The sequence below is a fragment of the Physella acuta genome, unplaced genomic scaffold (assembly GCF_028476545.2).
Source record: "Physella acuta isolate Inbredline_101_S28 unplaced genomic scaffold, ASM2847654v3 ptg001767l, whole genome shotgun sequence".
Lineage (NCBI taxonomy): Eukaryota > Metazoa > Mollusca > Gastropoda > Physidae > Physella > Physella acuta.
Genome location: NW_026733277.1, coordinates 57,610 through 75,685, shown reverse-complemented (window position 1 = coordinate 75,685; position 18,076 = coordinate 57,610). Strand labels below are relative to the sequence as shown.

The following is an 18,076-nucleotide window of genomic DNA, read 5'->3' as shown; positions in this document are numbered from 1 at the left end:
CGGTTGTGTGGCTGTGATCAGGATAACACGATGGCTGTGATGTGTCTTCTTGTGCTGTTTTTGGCTGTGGTGATGGCTGGCACTGAAACAACAGAGACACCAGGGTGTCTGCACAACGGCGTCTATAGAAGGGTGCGCTGTTTGTTGTGTGAACTTTATCGACTTTTTTTTTTTTTTTGGTATTTGCAAAGTATTTGTAAGTAGGCAGACTTTTTGCTTTGTGTTCTCATGGGCAGACTCAGAGGCGTAGCGACCCTTCCCGGCGCCCGGGGACATACTTTCAATTTCGCGGCGCCCCCTTGGGAGCAAATTTTCGATTTGCACCCCCCCCCCTCGAACTTTTCATTTGCACCCCCCCTCAAACTTTCGATTTGCACCCCCCCCCCTCGAACTTTTCATTTGCACCCCCCCTCAAACTTTCAATTTGGCGCCCCCCCTAAGATCGGCGCCCGGGGACATATGTCCCCCCCCCCCGCCCCCCTTCGCTACGCTACTGGGCAGACTTATGTGTTCTAAGACAAACATTTCATTAGAAAGATATTTTCTTAACAATATTCCTTTTACGAGGGGAATGGACATTTTCCCCAGAAAATATATTCACTCTCATAGGGAGTTCATTGGCAGTTGTTCTATAATATAAGCCCTGTGTTCAATTTAAATCATGGAGCGCTCAAGCATTTATTTTTAGTGTTACGCCAAACTAAAATTTTTTTTTACTTTATAGTGCAATTTGTTTTCAAATTTTGATTTTTTAAATGATGTTTTAAATCTAAAAACATTTTTACTTGAATTTTTTATTTTTCATATGAGATTTATTTATCCTGCAGGTATTGTTATTGCTTTTATTTCAACCAATTTCAATAACAAGACAGTAGTTACCAATTTGATCTTTTTAATAAAAGCTTTGGTCGCTAAAATATGTAAAAGATCTCATGCGCGACCAAAACTTTTACTAAAAAGAGCAAGTTTTTTTTTTTTTCATATTTTCAGTGCATTTAAAGGCTTGTCATTATAAAGGTTTTTTATATTTGGGGTCATCCATAAATGACGTCACGCTTTTTTTTACGATTTTTACCTCCCCCTCCCCTCCGTCACGCATCGTCACAAAAAGCCAGACCTTCCACCCCTAAAATGACGTCACACCTCAGCCTACAACCCCCCCCCCCTCAAAATTGCAGTTGAATTTTTCTTAAACCATCGATATATTTCCAATATCTTGTCTGAACTCTGTCTATACAGAATATCCATAAATTGCAAATTTATTAAAACAGCTTTCTAAAACCCGAAATAAAGTCTAAAATTAGTTTTCTAACATGGCTTTTTATAATGCAAAAGTGTGACGTCGCACCATCTGAACCCCACCCCCCCCCCCCTCGCCTCAACACACACCGTCACAAAATTACGGACCCCCCCCCCCCTCCCCGCCACGAGTGTGACGTCATTTTTTTAAACGTCCCCTTTGTTTTACTTTGAAGTGTGTAAAAGATAAATTGAACAGGTTCTACAACTCCAGCAGTATATTTAAACCGGAGATTCTCAGGCTGATTGCACATGCGCAGAGGGCTAGCGCTAATTCACACTGCTATGTTGATCTGTCACCAGGAGGGGGAGTCTTTCGATGACGGCGACTGCAACGATTGCTGGTGTTCCCCGTGGGGGGTGAACTGCTTCAGCGTACTGTGTGCCACACCCCAGTGTCACGACAGTGTTTTCAAGGCTGGGGATTGTTGCCCGTCATGCCCAAGTGGTCAGTGATTTTGTTCCACCCTTCTACTACCTAATATCTATCGTTTGGATTGATCAACTGTATAAGGATTTACATTGCATCGATATTTGCTAAGAATAGACATAAAAAATATAGACAGCTGAATAGTACATAGCTAGGGGAAGTAATGACAGATGTACTGTACCTGATTCAGCTTGGGAAAGTCAAGACAGCTTGACAGGATTTAGCTGGAAAAAGTCACAGTGTTTCTTCCAGGCATCTCTTCAGGGAAGGGAGGGGGGAAGTGGGGGGGGGGGGGGGGGAGCACTCCCCCCCCCCTCCGAACAAAATGGAATTTATATAGAAAATATATACTTGTAACAGTGTCCTCCGCCCCACCCCCCCTCCGACTATATGCCTTCCACCTAAAAGAGTTTCATTCTACTCCGTCTCTATTCTCATAGTGCGTTTAATTCTTTAAGTCACTTTTACTATTGGAAAGGGGTCATCCATAAATGACATCACGTTTTTTTGGACGATTTTTACCTCCCCCCCTCCACTACGTCACATGTCACTAAATGCCAGAGCCCCCCCCCCCCCCTCCTAAAATGACGTCTCAACTTAACCTACAACCCTACTCAAAATTGCTGTTGAATATTTCTTAAAACATCGATATTTTTCCAAAATATTGTCAGAACTCTGTCAACATAGAGTAATTTTGATCAATTCCTATTACAATTTATTAAAACCGTTTTCTAAAACGCGAAATAACGGCTGAAACTCGTCTTCTAACATTGCTTTTTCATAACGTAAAAGTGTGACGTCACACCACCTGATCCCCCCCTCCCCTCATCACACACCGTCTCAAAATTACGGACCCCGTCCCCCCCCCCCCCCCACGAGTGTGACGTTATTTATGGACGACCCCAAACTAAATTTTTTCCCATGATCTTTTGATATGTAGGTCCAAACTGCCGACTGCCGGGAGGTCGTATTATTTCAGTCGGTGTGAATGTGACGATGAATGGCCGTGTGTGCCGATGTGATACTCCCAGGACTTATTTTGGAATCCTAGGCGTCATCTGTACACGGGGAGATCAATAAATATTTGTTATCTCCAAACACCGTAGTTTTTATTTCATGTTGTTGTCTCACAATTATTTAACAAAGTAAACATAAGGGGAGGGAAATGTTCAAGAAAAATAAATAAAGCTGGAGTGCTCTTCCCTATACTTTTTGGTACATTGTTCTATGGTAGAAAATGTTGGGAAGACACTTCCAGTTATATCATCTTACAGAAATGGTAAGTATGTGACAAAAATGTTTTTTTTTTGTCGATAAAACACATGGAGGCAAAAAGTTAATGAAATATGCTGATTTTTAAATATAAAAACTTCTAATTCTGAAGATTTTTTGAAAATCGGAAATAGAGTAAAATACCGCTTCCGGTTACCGGAAATCCACAAGGGACGAGGAGGGTGGGTAGGCTAAAACACTCTTGGAAAAGATCAGTTCGTTGATGCAGAGGCATGTGAACCCAGCTTTGAGGAATGGCCTGATAAGTATAAGATAGTGGGGTGTGATTGCATCACTTTGCTCACAAAAGGTCCGCAGGAGTTATGTTGACCTAAAACCGTGCTCAAGTTCTAGGGTTCACATGGGAGAGTAGAATAAAATAACACTTCCGACTACTAGAAATCACTTTAAAAGTTCTAGGGGAGACAACTCCAAAACCAAACAACTGCTCCCTTGTAGTTTGTTCTTTGTTGGACAAAAGCTATCGAAGCAAATCAAGAAAAAATCAGTCTGAAATCGGAGTCAATGGCCTCAATGGCGCATAACCAGTTGACACGTATACTTAATTGTGTTGGAAAGGATCCTTTCCAAAACTAATAATTAAGAACGAAGAAGAAGAAGAAGACTCAAAAGTTGACAGAAACCAGCGTGTATGATCTTCTACTGATATATACATCTTATCTACTGAAACGGTACTGAAATTATCGGTATTTTATAAATCTGAAATTGAGTAAAGAAACTTTTCTGGATATCGGAGGTCAGTCAACAATTAGAAGTTAACAAAGTATAAGATCTTATATCAGGTTATGTAATTTTGTTTACCTAACTGAAATAGTGCTCAAATTGTCAACTTTTAAGAAAACGTAAGTAGAGTAAGTAGTAAGTACCAACTTCCGATTAACGGAAATCGCTCAAAAAAAGTGTAAAGAAATCTAAAAAAATGCACGACTGGATTTCTTTAAAAAACTGTATAGCACACAAAAAAAAAAAAATAAAAAAATAAAAAAAAAATAAAAAGGAAATATTATAATTAAAAAAAAACAGAAAATAAAACAGAAAATAAAAATAAAATATGTATTAGTACATTTGTGAACAATTCACAGAAATAAAAATACATTGTAAAATTGTTAGCCGGAAACAACCAATATTACCTGCTATTTATTTTCCGTTTATTTAGTGCATCCCCTTGATATCAAAGGAGTGTACAGAAAAGGTGCTAGTAAATAATACTCATTGTCTGCCATTCACATTGACAATATAATATTCTATCTCAGCCTACAGTTTTATTAGAGGGAAATTTATTGAATGCTTCAGACGATAAAAGGGAGAGTATCAAGGCAAAGATTTATTTAAAAAGTAAGGAGTGATCTTAGGATAGATTCAAAGCGGGAAAATGTTAAGTCAACTTGTTTGTGCTTGATATGTTAGTTGTGTGGTTAAGATGGTCCATGTGGTTGCTGTGATATTGTGGTTGAGATGGTTGGTGTGGTGTTGTGGTTGAGATGGTCCGTGTGGTTGATGTGGTCCGTGTGGTTGATGTGGTGTTGTGGTTGAGATGGTCCGTGTGGTTGAGATGGTCCGTGTGGTTGATGTGGTGTTGTGGTTGAGATGGTCCGTGTGGTTGAGATGGTCGGTGTGGTTGATGTGGTGTTGTGGTTGAGAAGGTCGGTGTGGTTGAGATGGTTGGTGTGGTTGAGATGGTCGGTGTGGTTGGGATGGTCCGTGTGGTTGAGATGGTCCGTGTGGTTGATGTGGTGTTGTGGTTGAGATGGTCCGTGTGGTTGATGTGGTGTTGTGGTTGAGATGGTCCGTGTGGTTGAGATGGTCGGTGTGGTTGAGATGGTCCGTGTGGTTGAGATGGTCCGTGTGGTTGGTCGGTGTGGTTGATGTGGTGTTGTGGTTGAGATGGTCCGTGTGGTTGAGATGGTCGGTGTGGTTGGTGTGGTGTTGTGGTTGAGATGGTTGGTGTGGTTGATGTGGTGTTGTGGTTGAGATGGTTGGTGTGGTTGATGTGGTGTTGTGGTTGAGATGGTCCGTGTGGTTGATGTGGTGTTGTGGTTGAGATGGTCCGTGTGGTTGATGTGGTATTGTGGTTGGGATGGTCCGTGTGGTTGATGTGGTGTTGTGGTTGGGATGGTCCGTGTGGTTGAGATAGTCCGTGTGGTTGAGATGGTCCGTGTGGTTGATGTGGTATTGTGGTTGGGATGGTCCGTGTGGTTGGTGTGGTATTCTGGTTTAGATGGTATGTGTGGTTGAGATGGTCCGTGTGGTTGGTGTGGTATTCTGGTTTAGATGGTACGTGTGGTTGAGATGGTCTGTGTGGTTGGGATGGTCCGTGTGGTTGATGTGGTGTTGTGGTTGAGATGGTCCATGTGGTTGAAAGGGTTGGTTTTGTGTTGTGGTTGAGATGGTCCGTGTGGTTGAGATGGTCCGTGTGGTTGAGGTTGTCCGTGTGGTTGAGAGGTGCGAATTAGATAAATTGGCTTTATCAAAATTAATTAAATTAAAGGCTTTTATTTTGCTTACTTTAATGTTTGTGTGTTTGTCTACGTAAATCATGGATTGTTAATTGAACTGACTGACCATTGTCCGAGTGAGGTGAAATTTTAGATACTACACTTCTGTATCCAAATAAAGCTATAGATAAAGCACATGGCCAGTCAAATAAAGCTATTGATAGATACATCACATGGCGAGTCATATAAAGCAAAATATAGATACAGCACATGTCTATTCAAAGAAAGCTATAGATAGATAGAAAAAGCACATGTATAGTTGATTATAGCTACAGAGAGGGGAAAAACGCATAAAAAAAACAAAAATGCGTTGTTAAAGTTAATGATCAGTTAAATTTATTGATTGGCCAATTTTGTTTTTCCTTAGCGTGAGGTGTGTTAATCGTGTAACTTTTTTTTTAAAAAGGAAACTGTTTTAAGCCGGCAAGGACATGTTCACACTGTAAACATTGGGGTGGTGGGAATGTGCGGTGGGGGTGGGGGGTGGGGGGGTGGGGGTGCGGGGGTGGAGAGAGAGGGCTATAGCGATGGAAAAGGGTGAAAAAGAGTATGCAGAGGCACGACACGGAGGGGTGTGGGAACAACGTATATGTATGTGTGTATGTACATATATATATATATATATATATATATATATATATATATATATATATATATATATATATATATATATATATATATATATATATATATATATATTCAATTATACTAACTGATATCTCAATTGAAAATCGTCTATATCATTAAACTATAGGGTGTAAATGTAAGGGTAAGGATGAGTGATTGCTTAAGCTCAAGTGCCTTAGTATATATAAGTGTATGTGTGCATATGTGTATAGCTGCATTGGTGTATGTGTATTTAAGTGTGTTTGTATGTATATATATATATATATATATATATATATATATATATATATATATATATATATATATATATATATATATATATATATGTTTGTGTATGAGTATGTCTATGTGTATGCGTGAACATATACATGGACATGTACATTGCATATTATATATATATATATATATATATATATATATATATATATATATATATATATATATATATATATATATATATATATATATATATATATATATATATATATATATATATATATATACGTATGTAAGTATAGAGAGGAAGAGATACAGAGAGAGAGAGAGGGGGGAGTTAAGTAAGATATTACTATAAGCCTAACAAAATTGCGACAGGTACAGCCCACGCCTAAATCACGTCGTGAATTTAATTTACGTCAGTCAATTGGCAGGTGACACACAATAGACCTGCAAATCTCATGCCATTTGATCTAGTTGCGGCCACCCCAGCAGACTGAACAATTTTTAAATAGAGGATCTATCAGAATTTTACCCACCTGCTCCTGCACTCTAGGATATTAAAACAATTGTATTTGGTAAAAAGGAGTCGCCACTCAAAAAGGTAAAGTAAAATATTCAAAGAATAATATAGGCGGCTAAATATCAATTAGAAGCTGCTTTTTCTAAAGGAATAAAATATAGTGACGTTCTTTATCTAAGCTGTGATGTGGTTTCAGATTCAGGGAGTGTGATATGGTGCTATATCCACACAGTATGGTGTGGTGCTTATTTCACACAGTATAATGTGGTGCCATAACCACAAAGTAGAATGTGGTGCTACATTTACACAGTATAATTTGGTGCTACATCCACACCACAGTATGATTTTGTGCTACATTTACACAGTATAATTTGGTGCTACATCCACACCACAGTATGATTTTGTGCTACATTTACACAGTGTTATGTGCTGCTACAATCACACCACAGTATAATGTGGTGCTACAATCACACAGTATAATGTGGTGCTATACCATACAGTATAATGCAGTGCTACATCCACACAGTATTATGTGTTGCTACAATCACACCACAGTATAATGTGCAAAAAATCGAAATTGAGATTGTTGCAAATCTCGACGTTTTGCACCACCATGAGTCGGAAAAACATAGTTTTGCATTTTTGTTCTTATGTTTTGTGTGCGTGTTGTGTGTGTGTGTGTGTGTGTGTGTGTGTGTGTGTGTGTGTGTGTGTGTGTGTGTGTGTGTGTGTGTGGATGTGTGTCTGTGAACACGATAACTTGAATACTGTTACAGCTAGGTTGATGAAATTTCATATCTAAGTACACGTACTTGTAGTTCTGTATCAACTTTTCAGCAATTTCCGGTAACCTGCGGTGGAACTTATTCTACTTTTTAAAAACCTATAACTTGTGTATTGTTTGAGATTGACGACATTTCACATATAAGTAAACGATCTAACTCTTTGCCAGTCTTTCGACAGTCTTTGCAGCTAGTTACAGTTTTTATTTGCGGAACCATTACATTCTACAACAATGGGGGTTTCGATACATTTATTAGTTACTGATAACGTTAGGTTTGAACACAATTAGTTACTGACACAATTAGTTAATGACTCAATTATATGCTGACACAATTACTTAATTGCTCAATTAGTTACTGACACAATCAGGTACTGACACAATTCTTTACGTGCACAATTCGGCACTGACACTATATATATATATATATATATATATATATATATATATATATATATATATATATATATATATATATATATATATAGGCCTATATATATATATATATATATATATATATATATATATTATATCTAATATATATATATTAGATATCTAATATATATATATATATATATATATATATATATCGATGGTCTCGGTCGCAAACCGTCTAACTCCGAAAATGTAAATTTTACAGGAGAGACAAAAAACTGATTATTTCCTTCTCGATCGCTCTAATACAAATTTTTTCTAAAGATATCTCCGAAGAAACTCTCTACCGACTATACTGTAGTGTTTTAAAATGGGTTTTGTTGATATTTACGAAATTATAGCAGGTTTAAAAAGATAGACGGTTTGCTCGGTCTAAAATTCTCGGTGCAAACCGTCTATCTGTGCGCGCGCAGACTTAGCTGTTTTGGGCCGAGAATTTCGGTCTCAGCCGCGTTCGTTCGTTTTGTCCAATGAACGTGATTTAGTTATGTTTATGTTTTTAAGTTATAATTAACACTTCATAATATTTAGATTATAGTTTTGGGCTCATATTTTAATTATTTGAGTTTATTCTACATTATGGGTTCAGTTTAATTTTAGTAGAGATGTTTTAGTATGGCTTTATCGCTTTTGACTGTATTCATTATGTCTGTATTTAGCACTAGACTTGTTAACTGTTGAAGGTTATGCTTTATTTATTACATCTTTCTATTCTCACAGTTTATTTTACTAAATCTGGTGGGTGCTGGGTTTGTAGAATGATAATAGTAAAAACAGAAACCGTATTGTCAGATATATTATGAATGAGACATAACACATTAATCACATTAATAATGACTTAATGTTTACTTATTTTACAAAAATGTAACACAAAAAAATGTGTTTATTTTTAAAATTTATTCTTTGAATAAACGTCACATAAAGAAAAATGAAATTGGCAACATATTTTTAAATTCAGGGAAATCATCATAAAAAGGTGTGTTTATGACTTGCTTTTAGGTGCTCAAATATGACAGCTTTTATCTTTTTTTTTCTGCTCTTGTACAACTTGACAGGGGCTACAGATGAGATCATAATCTTACGACCCTAGCTTAGCAATTGCCAGCTATCTGCTAATGCTAATTTACTTTGAAGTAGACAGTAGCATCAGGCTTGTACTGCAGTGCACGAATATCTGTCGCTTTGAGTTCTTGATAGGTCTGACTGGTCTTTTTGAGATCGGCTGGTCTCTTGTATGGTAAGGCTGGTCTTTTTGAGAGAGGTGGGTGTCTAATGTCTGTTATGTGAGGCTGGTCTAATGTATGTTACGACTGATCTGTTGAGAAAGGCTGGTGTCTTGTATGGTAAGACTGGTGTGTTGAGAGAGGCTTGTCTATTGTAGGATAAGACTAATCTTTTGAGAGAGGCTGGTCTCTTGATTGGTAAGAATGGTCTGTTGAGAGAGGCTGGTATCTTGGAGGGTAAGATTGGTCAGGTGAGAGAGATTGGTCTCGTGTATATTACGACTGGTCTGATGAGAGAGACTGGTCTCTTGTGAGTTACTGGTGCCCTAATGTTACGACTGGTCTGTTGTGAAAGGCGGGTCTGTTGAGAGATGCTAGTGCCTTTACGATTTGTCAGTTGACAGATGCTGGTGTCTTGTATGGTAAGACTGGTCTGTTGAAAGAGACATATGTTGAGAGGCTGGTCTGTTGAGAGAAGCTGATCTGTTGAGAGAGGCTGGTCTGTTGATAGAGACTGATCTGTTGAGAGAGGTTGGTATGTTGAGAGAGGCTGGTCTGTTGAGAGAGGCTGGTCTGTTGAGAGAGGCTGGTCTGTTGAGAGAGACTGGTATGTTGAGAGAGACTAGTCTTTTGAGAGAGGCTAATCTGTTGAGAGAGGCTGGTATGTCGAGAGGCTAGTCTGTTGAGAGAGGCTGGTCTGCCAAGAGGCTGATCTGTTGAGAGAGGCTGGTCTGTTGAGAGAGGCTGATCTGTCGAGTGAGGCTGATATGTTGAGAGAAGCTGGTCTGTTGAGAGAGGCTGGTCTGTTGAGAGAGGCTGGTGTTAAGAGAGGCTGGTCTGTTGAGAGAGGCTGGTCTGGCAAGAGAGGCTGATCTGTTAAGAGAGGCAGGTCTGTTGAAAGAGGCAGGTATGTTGAGAGAGGCTGGTATGTTAAGAGAGGCTGGTCTGTTGAGAGAGGCTGGTCTGTTGAGAGAGGCTGGTCTTTATGTTGTAAGACTGGTATGTTGAGAGAGGCTGATCTGTTAAGAGAGGCAGGTCTGTTGAGAGAGGCTGGTCTGCCAAGAGAGGCTGATCTGTTAAGAGAGGCAGGTCTGTTGAGAGAGGCTGGTATGTTGAGAGAGGCTGGTATGTTAAGAGAGGCTGATCTGTTAAGAGAGGCTGGTCTATTGAGAGAGGCTGGTCTGTCGAGTGAGGCTGATATGTTGAGAGAAGCTGGTCTGTTGAGAGAGGCTGGTCTGTTTAGAGAGGCTGGTATGTTAAGAGAGGCTGGTCTGTTGAGAGAGGCTGGTCTGCCAAGAGAGGCTGATCTGTTAAGAGAGGCTGGTCTGTTGATAGAGACTGGTCTGTTGAGAGAGGTTGGTATGTTGAGAGAGGCTGGTCTGTTGAGAGAGGCTGGTCTGTTGAGAGAGGCTGGTCTGTTGAGAAAAACTGGTATGTTGAGAGAGACTAGTCTTTTGAGAGAGGCTAATCTGTTGAGAGAGGCTGGTATGTCGAAGGCTGGTCTGTTGAGAGAGGCTGGTCTGTTGAGAGAGGCTGATCTGTTAAGAGAGGCTGGTCTGTTGTAAGAGGCTGATCTGTTAAGAGAGGCTGGTCTGTCGATAGAGGCTGGTCTGTCGAGTGAGGCTGATATGTTGAGAGAAGCTGGTCTGTTGAGAGAGGCTGGTCTGTTGAGAGAGGCTGGTCTGCCAAGAGAGGCTGATCTGTTAAGAGAGGCAGGTCTGTTGAGAGAGGCTGGTATGTTGAGAGAGGCTGGTATGTTAAGAGAGGCTGATCTGTTAAGAGAGGCAGGTCTGTTGAGAGAGGCTGGTCTGTTGAGAGAGGCTGATCTGTTGAGAGGCTGGTCTGTTGAGAAAGGCTGGTCTGTTAAGAGAGGCTGATCTGTTGAGAGGCTGGTCTGTTGAGAGAGGCTGATATGTTGAGAGAGGTTGGTCTGTTGAGAGAGGCTGATATGTTGAGAGGCTGGTCTGTTGAGAGAGGCTGGTCTGTTATGTGGTAAGACTTTTTCTGTTGTGAGAGGCAGGTATGCTGAAAGAGGCTGGTATGTTGAGAGAGGCTGGTATGTTAAGAGAGGCTGGTGTGTTGAGATATGCTTGTCTGTTGAAAAATTAATCATAAAAGCATTTACTAAAGACAACTAACCATGTCGTTGAACATGTACGCCAAACATTTTGTAACCTACCATATAAACATTTCTTAACACGTATCTAAACCCTCAATCTAAAGCTAGTAGTGAATTAACAATTATTAAATTTATTGCACATTCTTGTGGAAAAATAATTCGAATTATATTGTTTTGATTTATATTTAGATTCTTGAATGAAGATCTAGTTTCAAAGCATTGTGTTAGCCTAAAAAATAGTAAACAAATCAGTTTGGTTATTGACAATCTGGAAATAGGCTATATTAAACAAATACTATTTATTTATTATTCTTTAAAATGATAACATGTAATAGAATAGTTGAACATAATTAATCAAATATCCTTACCTATATGTACTGTGACTGCTGTGCTGTAAAATTGTGTGAGGCGGCATACGACTGCGTTCCCGATCAAAAGTGTACTGACAAATACAGCGATATTCGTTTTGCGCCGAGATTTTTAGCGCTAGAAATAATAGGCGGTTTGTTCAAATGATTATACCTCAATAATCATTCTACAGATTTCTCTAATATTTTCAGGCATTATGGGGAATCATATTGGCTTTTGATTTATGTAAAAAAAAGAAAATCGAATTTTTTTGAGTTAGACGGTTTGCGACCGAGACCATCGATATATATATATATATATATATATATATATATATATATATATATATATATATATATATATATATATATTAGATCCTTTAACAATAATAATAAGTATCGTTGATGCTCTCTAATTAATAACATGTGATTGGTTTCGTTACAGTTTGAGACTGTTCGTGCCCTCTGAATGTCAAGACTTGAATTTATACAATAGTCTCCTAGTACTCTTGTCCTCTGAATATCAAGATTTCTATCGTGAGCACTCTCTGCCTGTCTGGATATGAATTCACAGTTTTTACTCACCGTAGCAGCTTCAGTGATGATCGGCTGTCTCTATGCTGAACTAGACCAAGGTCAGTTACGTCATGGAAGTTTTGTGTTTTATTATTCTAAACTATTTATTGTTTTATTTTATGTCCTTTTTTTTCTACGAAAATATTTTTTTGCTTCGATATTTGTTTTTCAATGCTCGGACAAAGGTCAATTAGCACGTCGGGACATTTGATAAAGATCAACTTGTTCGGACTAACATAATGACGTAGGTCAGCATACCATGTTGTAGGTGTTCCCCATTTGTGTTCAATATACTTGGCATAATGCTCAGCCTCGCACAGGCTTACGGAAGAAAATACTTACAATAGACTTGAACAAATAGTTCCAAACAGTTGTTGTCAGATAACATATTTTTCAACCAAAAGTGAATATTTTATACAGTGGCGTAGCCAGGAATTGGTCATGGGAGGGGTTCAAAAATGTTTCTATCTTTATATATAAATATATATATATATATATATATATATATATATATATATATATATATATATATATATATATATATATATATATATATGACTATAAATATGACTATATATATGACATATATATATATATATATATATATATATTTATATATATATTTATATATATATATATATATATATATATATATATATATTTATATGACTATATATATATATATATAAGACTATATAAATATATATATATATATATATATATATATATATATATATATATATATATATATATATATATATATATATATATATATATATATATGACTATATATATAAGGGTCGGGGTCCATGGGAGGGGTTATAACCCCCCTCCTAACCCCCCACCCCCTTGCCTACGCCACTGATTTTATAACATTTGAGAAATAAATACACAATGACTTCCGGTTCTACTAAGGCTAGAAATTTTCAAACAAATAATTACTAGCAATGAAATAGTAATTTAGCTAACACTTTCATTTTTAATTTGGAGAGTCGGGGTGTTATGGTGATACTTACTTACTTACTTACTTAAACCTCTTCAATCCCTGTGGAGTACAGGGCAACAACAAATCTCCGCCGTTCCACTCTGTCTTGGGCGAGCCACTTTAGTTCATGCCAGGTCTTGCCAGTAGCCTGCACTTCTTCTTCCATCTCTCTCCTCCATGTTCCCAGTGGTCTTCCTCTCTTTCGCTTTCCAGGCGGAGTCCACTTCAGCGCCATGTTGGGGAGTCTTCTTTTGCTCATCATTCGAACTTCTGAAACAACGTCGTTTAGTCCTGTCCTTCGCCATATTCCATTGTTCGGGACTTTGTCGTCCCACTTTATTCTTAGGATGCGTTGGAGGGATCTTCTTTCAAATCCTCTGAATCGGCTCTCTCTTTTCCAGAGTTTAAAATATATACTTTTAACAGTGCCCCCCCCCCCCCGAAGAAAGTCTACCGCCCCCCCCCCTAAAATTTCAAGTCCCCCCCCCCCGGAGAAAAAAGTCTGGAAGAAACACTGCTCCTTTCGTGTTAAGTTTCCATGACTGTGCAGCATAGAGGAGTACAGAACGTACATTAGACTTGTAGTTCTCTGCTGCAGTGAGGATAGCATTCACCATCCATCATTATGGAAGTTATGGTGATAAGGGATGTTATATGATTTAATATAAATAAACTTCTAGGTTATACTCCATTGGGGGTCATCCATAAATGACGTCACTCTTTTTTTGACGATTTTTACCCCCCCCCCCACTCCCCTCCGTCACACATCGTCACAAAAAGCCAGACCCCCACCCCTAAAATGACGTCATACCTCAGTCTACAACCCCCCTCAAAATTGCAGTTGAATTTTTCTTAAAACATCGATATTTTTTCCAAAATCTTGTCTGAACTCTTTATATAGAGTATTTCAATCAATTCCTATTACAATGTATTAAAACAGTTTTCTAAAACCCGAAATAACGTCTAAAATTAGTTTTCTAACAGGGCTTTTTTATAATGCAAAAGTGTGACGTCGCACCATCTGAGCCCCCCCCCCCCTCGCCTCATCACACACCGTCACAAAATACGGACCCCCCCTCCCCCTACGAGTGTGACGTCATCTATGGACGACCCCTTGACCGATTTTGTGTATTTTATCATGGAAAACAATTATTGAGATTTTTTTTTTTTTACATTCCCTGACCGCTCCGTTTTTTTTTTAAATATTTGAATTGATAAAATAATTCTAAAGTTAATTTTAACGGCTTATATTCATATTAAATTATGAACATTAGTGTAATCGATGGTTCCCTAACAGCTTTAATTTTAAAAAATGTAACTATAATTTAAACGCTTGCCAATTTTAAAAAGATTTTTACAAATTTTAACCCTACACATACTAACCATAGCAGTAACTTTTACAATACTTTTAATTTAAACAACAATCTTTTAAGTTTAAAAACTATTTCTTCATGAAAAATTACGAACTTTTGATTATCATTTAGTAAACAGATAAACACACACTTCTGACATTAAGAATATTCGAGTAAGAAAATTATTATATCAACATAAGCCTATACTATGGAGAATGTGGCATATTTTTTATAATTTTTTATATAACTAAAATAATTAATCGGGAAAAAATATATGCACTAGCACATAAATCTCTAAAAACAAATTGATTGATATATTAATGATAGCACAATTTTGATTTATCGCTTATTGAACAGGTTTTAAAAGAATTCGATAAATCGCAAAACAGACATTTAAAAAAATGTTGAAATCGATCAGTGTAGAAAAACAAGATTAGACCTGATACATTTGGATGCTGAGTTTTCAAACATTTTATTTTTATTTTAAAGATTTAGACACATGCGCGACACATAAATGCCCGAATTGTTTGATTATAAGTATATGCAGGGGCGTAGCGAGGGGGGGGGGGCGGGGGTGCGGACCGCACCGGTGACACCAATTAGGGGGGTGACACTAAGGCAAAAAATAGCAAAATATATAGAGAAAAACTTGAGGGGGGGTGCAAATCGATGGTTTGAAGGGGGGGGGTGTTGCAAAAAGAAAATTTGAAAGTTTGTCCCTGAGAAGGGTCGCTACGCCTCTGGTGGGTGACACCATTAAGTGCCGCACCGGGTGACACCCGACCTCGCTACGCCACTGAGTATATGCAATGTATCGAGGCTGCAGCTAAATAATTATTATAATTGATAGTTTTGAAATAACTTTAATAATTTAAAAGTTATACTTAGTTTAACGTTATTAAAACTTAGTGATAATGAATAGTAAAATCAATTAATTTATTTTCGAAGCACTATTATTAAACAGAAAAAAAAATAAAGATTAAAAATAGTTACTTCCCTTTCAAATCGCCCAAATAATGAGACATAGGTCTGTTTCAACCACCTTTCAAAATTGTCCACGAATCAGTCACCTTTTGTTTCATACAATATTTCGGCTGCAGTCAAATAGCCCTACAACGTGGTATATGATGCTGACAAAAACATTTTATTTCAATATATTGATTTTATGTAAGGCTCAGGCAACTAGCGGTCAGTTTTCGACCTTTGGTAGGGGACATGGAGGCCGATCCAAATTTCTCCCATTATCCCATTATCGCGAGACTCGCGCATGTGCTAAATTTTAACCGTTGAAAACTGCCTTAAAATGTATATAGATGGATCAAAATGAGTCAAAACTGTAACAAAGTATTCAATCTAGCTATGCTATCTTTTTAATCATTTTCATTTGTTTAAAAAAAAGCCTAGTTCATCGTTTATTACTATTATTACGCTAACGAATAGTAAGAAACCTTTTTTAAAAAAAAGAAAGTACAAGGTGCTCATTGACAAAATCAATACTGCCCTTTGTAAGACTAATACCCCTCATTTAAAACATAATACTGAATTTTAAATTTGTTCGTTCGATGAATAGAAAAATTAAAATATTAACCTGACTTTCGTTATAAACTTAAATGTTTAAATCTCTTAACTCAAAGAGGTTCGCCGAACCAAACAAAGAGCGCTGGGACGAAAATAGAAAATAATAATCATTAAAAAAGTTTAAAAAAACCCACGTTTTCTGATTGAACTAAAAAGTAGAAAATAAACGCTATACATCACAATAATGCAAGCGATCACTCTACTATAAGCGATCAAAAACGTGGGTCGCCGAAGTAAAAGTTATATTACTATTGATTAGATAATACTATTGACTTTTATTAGGGAGCTTATAGAGAGTCAACAGTATTAGAAACTGTAAGAAAATCACGGCGCCCCACGTTTTTGATCGCTTATAGTAGAGTGATCGCTTGCATTATTGTGATGTATAGCGTTTATTTTCTACTTTTTAGTTCAATCAGAAAACGTGGGTTTTTTAAAACTTTTTTAATGATTATTATTTTCTACTTTTTAGTCTTTGTCTGTTTGTTTGCATTAAAATCTTGCTATCGATTTTATCTTTTCACTTTTTTTGGGTAAACGAAGACAACTCGTAAAAAGACAACTCGTAAAAAGACAACTCGTAAAAAGACAACTCGTAAAAAGACAACTCGTAAAAAACACGTTGTTTGAATACGTTACTGACTAGAACACATAGATTTGAACCCGTGTCGAGTGGGATAGCAATCGTGTGCCCAACCACTCGACCATATCGTCTCCCCCAAACTGGCCTACCTCCTGTAAGTTTAAACTCGGTTCAAGCTAAATTCTCTGCCCCTAAGCCTGTGGCGACATGTGATCGTTCGCTTCACTGCGCGCGAGGTACGCGTCGCTGGTTTTTTTTCTAATGGCTAGCAGAGGAGAATTATATATATAGATTATATAGCGGTCTAAAATGCTCAATAAAATGTTTCCATTGATCAATTTAGTAATAATAACAATTGAATATTCAATGGTCATCCAAAAGAAAGCTTCCCTGAAAATTTCAGCGCGCTAGCTAACTGGGAAGTGCCAGAAATTTCGATCGCAAGATTTGATTGGAAAGACAAACAAACAGAGAAAGCAAGTTAAAGAAAACGTGGGAACATACTGTAAAACTACCCAGTCAAATAAAGGCAATAAAACGTTCAGAAAAACTACAGTGAGAAGAAATGCAAATCAAAGTGTCTGCTTAAAAAAATGAGTAGAAGAATCGAGTTGGGTCTGTGTTCTCAATCACGCACACCATTAACGATTCAGGACCATTAAAGTGAACGAAAAAAAAACAGGCAATAAACTTTGTTTAATGTGTGTGTCGTTGTGCCCAACGTCTCAGAACTAAGCAAGCTATGCGTTGTATTGTGACAACGTAAGTTAAGTAACATATAAGGGCTTAGATCGTCAAGCTGTGTATCTCATGTTGTGGGTGATGTTTGTTGTGGTTTGTGGGGCTTTGAGTGGTGGGCTATAGGACATCATGTGTGATGTTTGTTGTGGTTTGTGGGGCTTTGAGTGGTGGGCTGTAGGACATCATGTGTGATGTTTGGTTTGTGGGGCTTTGAGTGGTGGGCTGTAGGACATCATGTGTGATGTTTGGTTTGTGGGGCTTTGAGTGGTGGGCTGTAGGACATCATGTGTGATGTTTGGTTTGTGGGGCTTTGAGTGGTGGGCTGTAGGACATCATGTGTGATGTTTGTTGTGGTTTGTGGGGCATTGAGTGGTGGGCTGTAGGACATCATGTGTGATGTTTGTTGTGGTTTGTGGGGCATTGAGTGGTGGTCTATAGGACATCATGTGTGATGTTTGGTTTGTGGGGCTTTG

At 37.8% G+C, this 18,076-nt stretch overlaps 1 protein-coding gene across 1 annotated transcript; it reads left to right on the top strand.

Annotated features, from left to right (window-relative positions):
- On the top strand, window positions 1-2,809 carry LOC131930395 (von Willebrand factor C domain-containing protein 2-like). Its single transcript, XM_059286856.1, has 3 exons — window positions 1-132; window positions 1,603-1,747; window positions 2,670-2,809. The coding sequence occupies exons 1-3, from the start codon at window positions 31-33 to the stop codon at window positions 2,807-2,809; spliced, it is 387 nt and encodes a 128-aa protein (XP_059142839.1). The 5' UTR covers window positions 1-30.
- The last annotated feature ends 15,267 nt before the right edge of the window (window positions 2,810-18,076 follow it).

Coding starts and splice junctions, on each gene's coding strand:
- LOC131930395 (XM_059286856.1), top strand. CDS start 31: ATGGCTGTGATGTGTCTTCTTGTGCTGTTTTTGGCTGTGGTGATGGCT. Junction 133..1,602: donor ACAACGGCGTCTATAGAAGG/GTGCGCTGTTTG, acceptor ATCTGTCACCAG/GAGGGGGAGTCTTTCGATGA. Junction 1,748..2,669: donor TTGCCCGTCATGCCCAAGTG/GTCAGTGATTTT, acceptor TTTGATATGTAG/GTCCAAACTGCCGACTGCCG.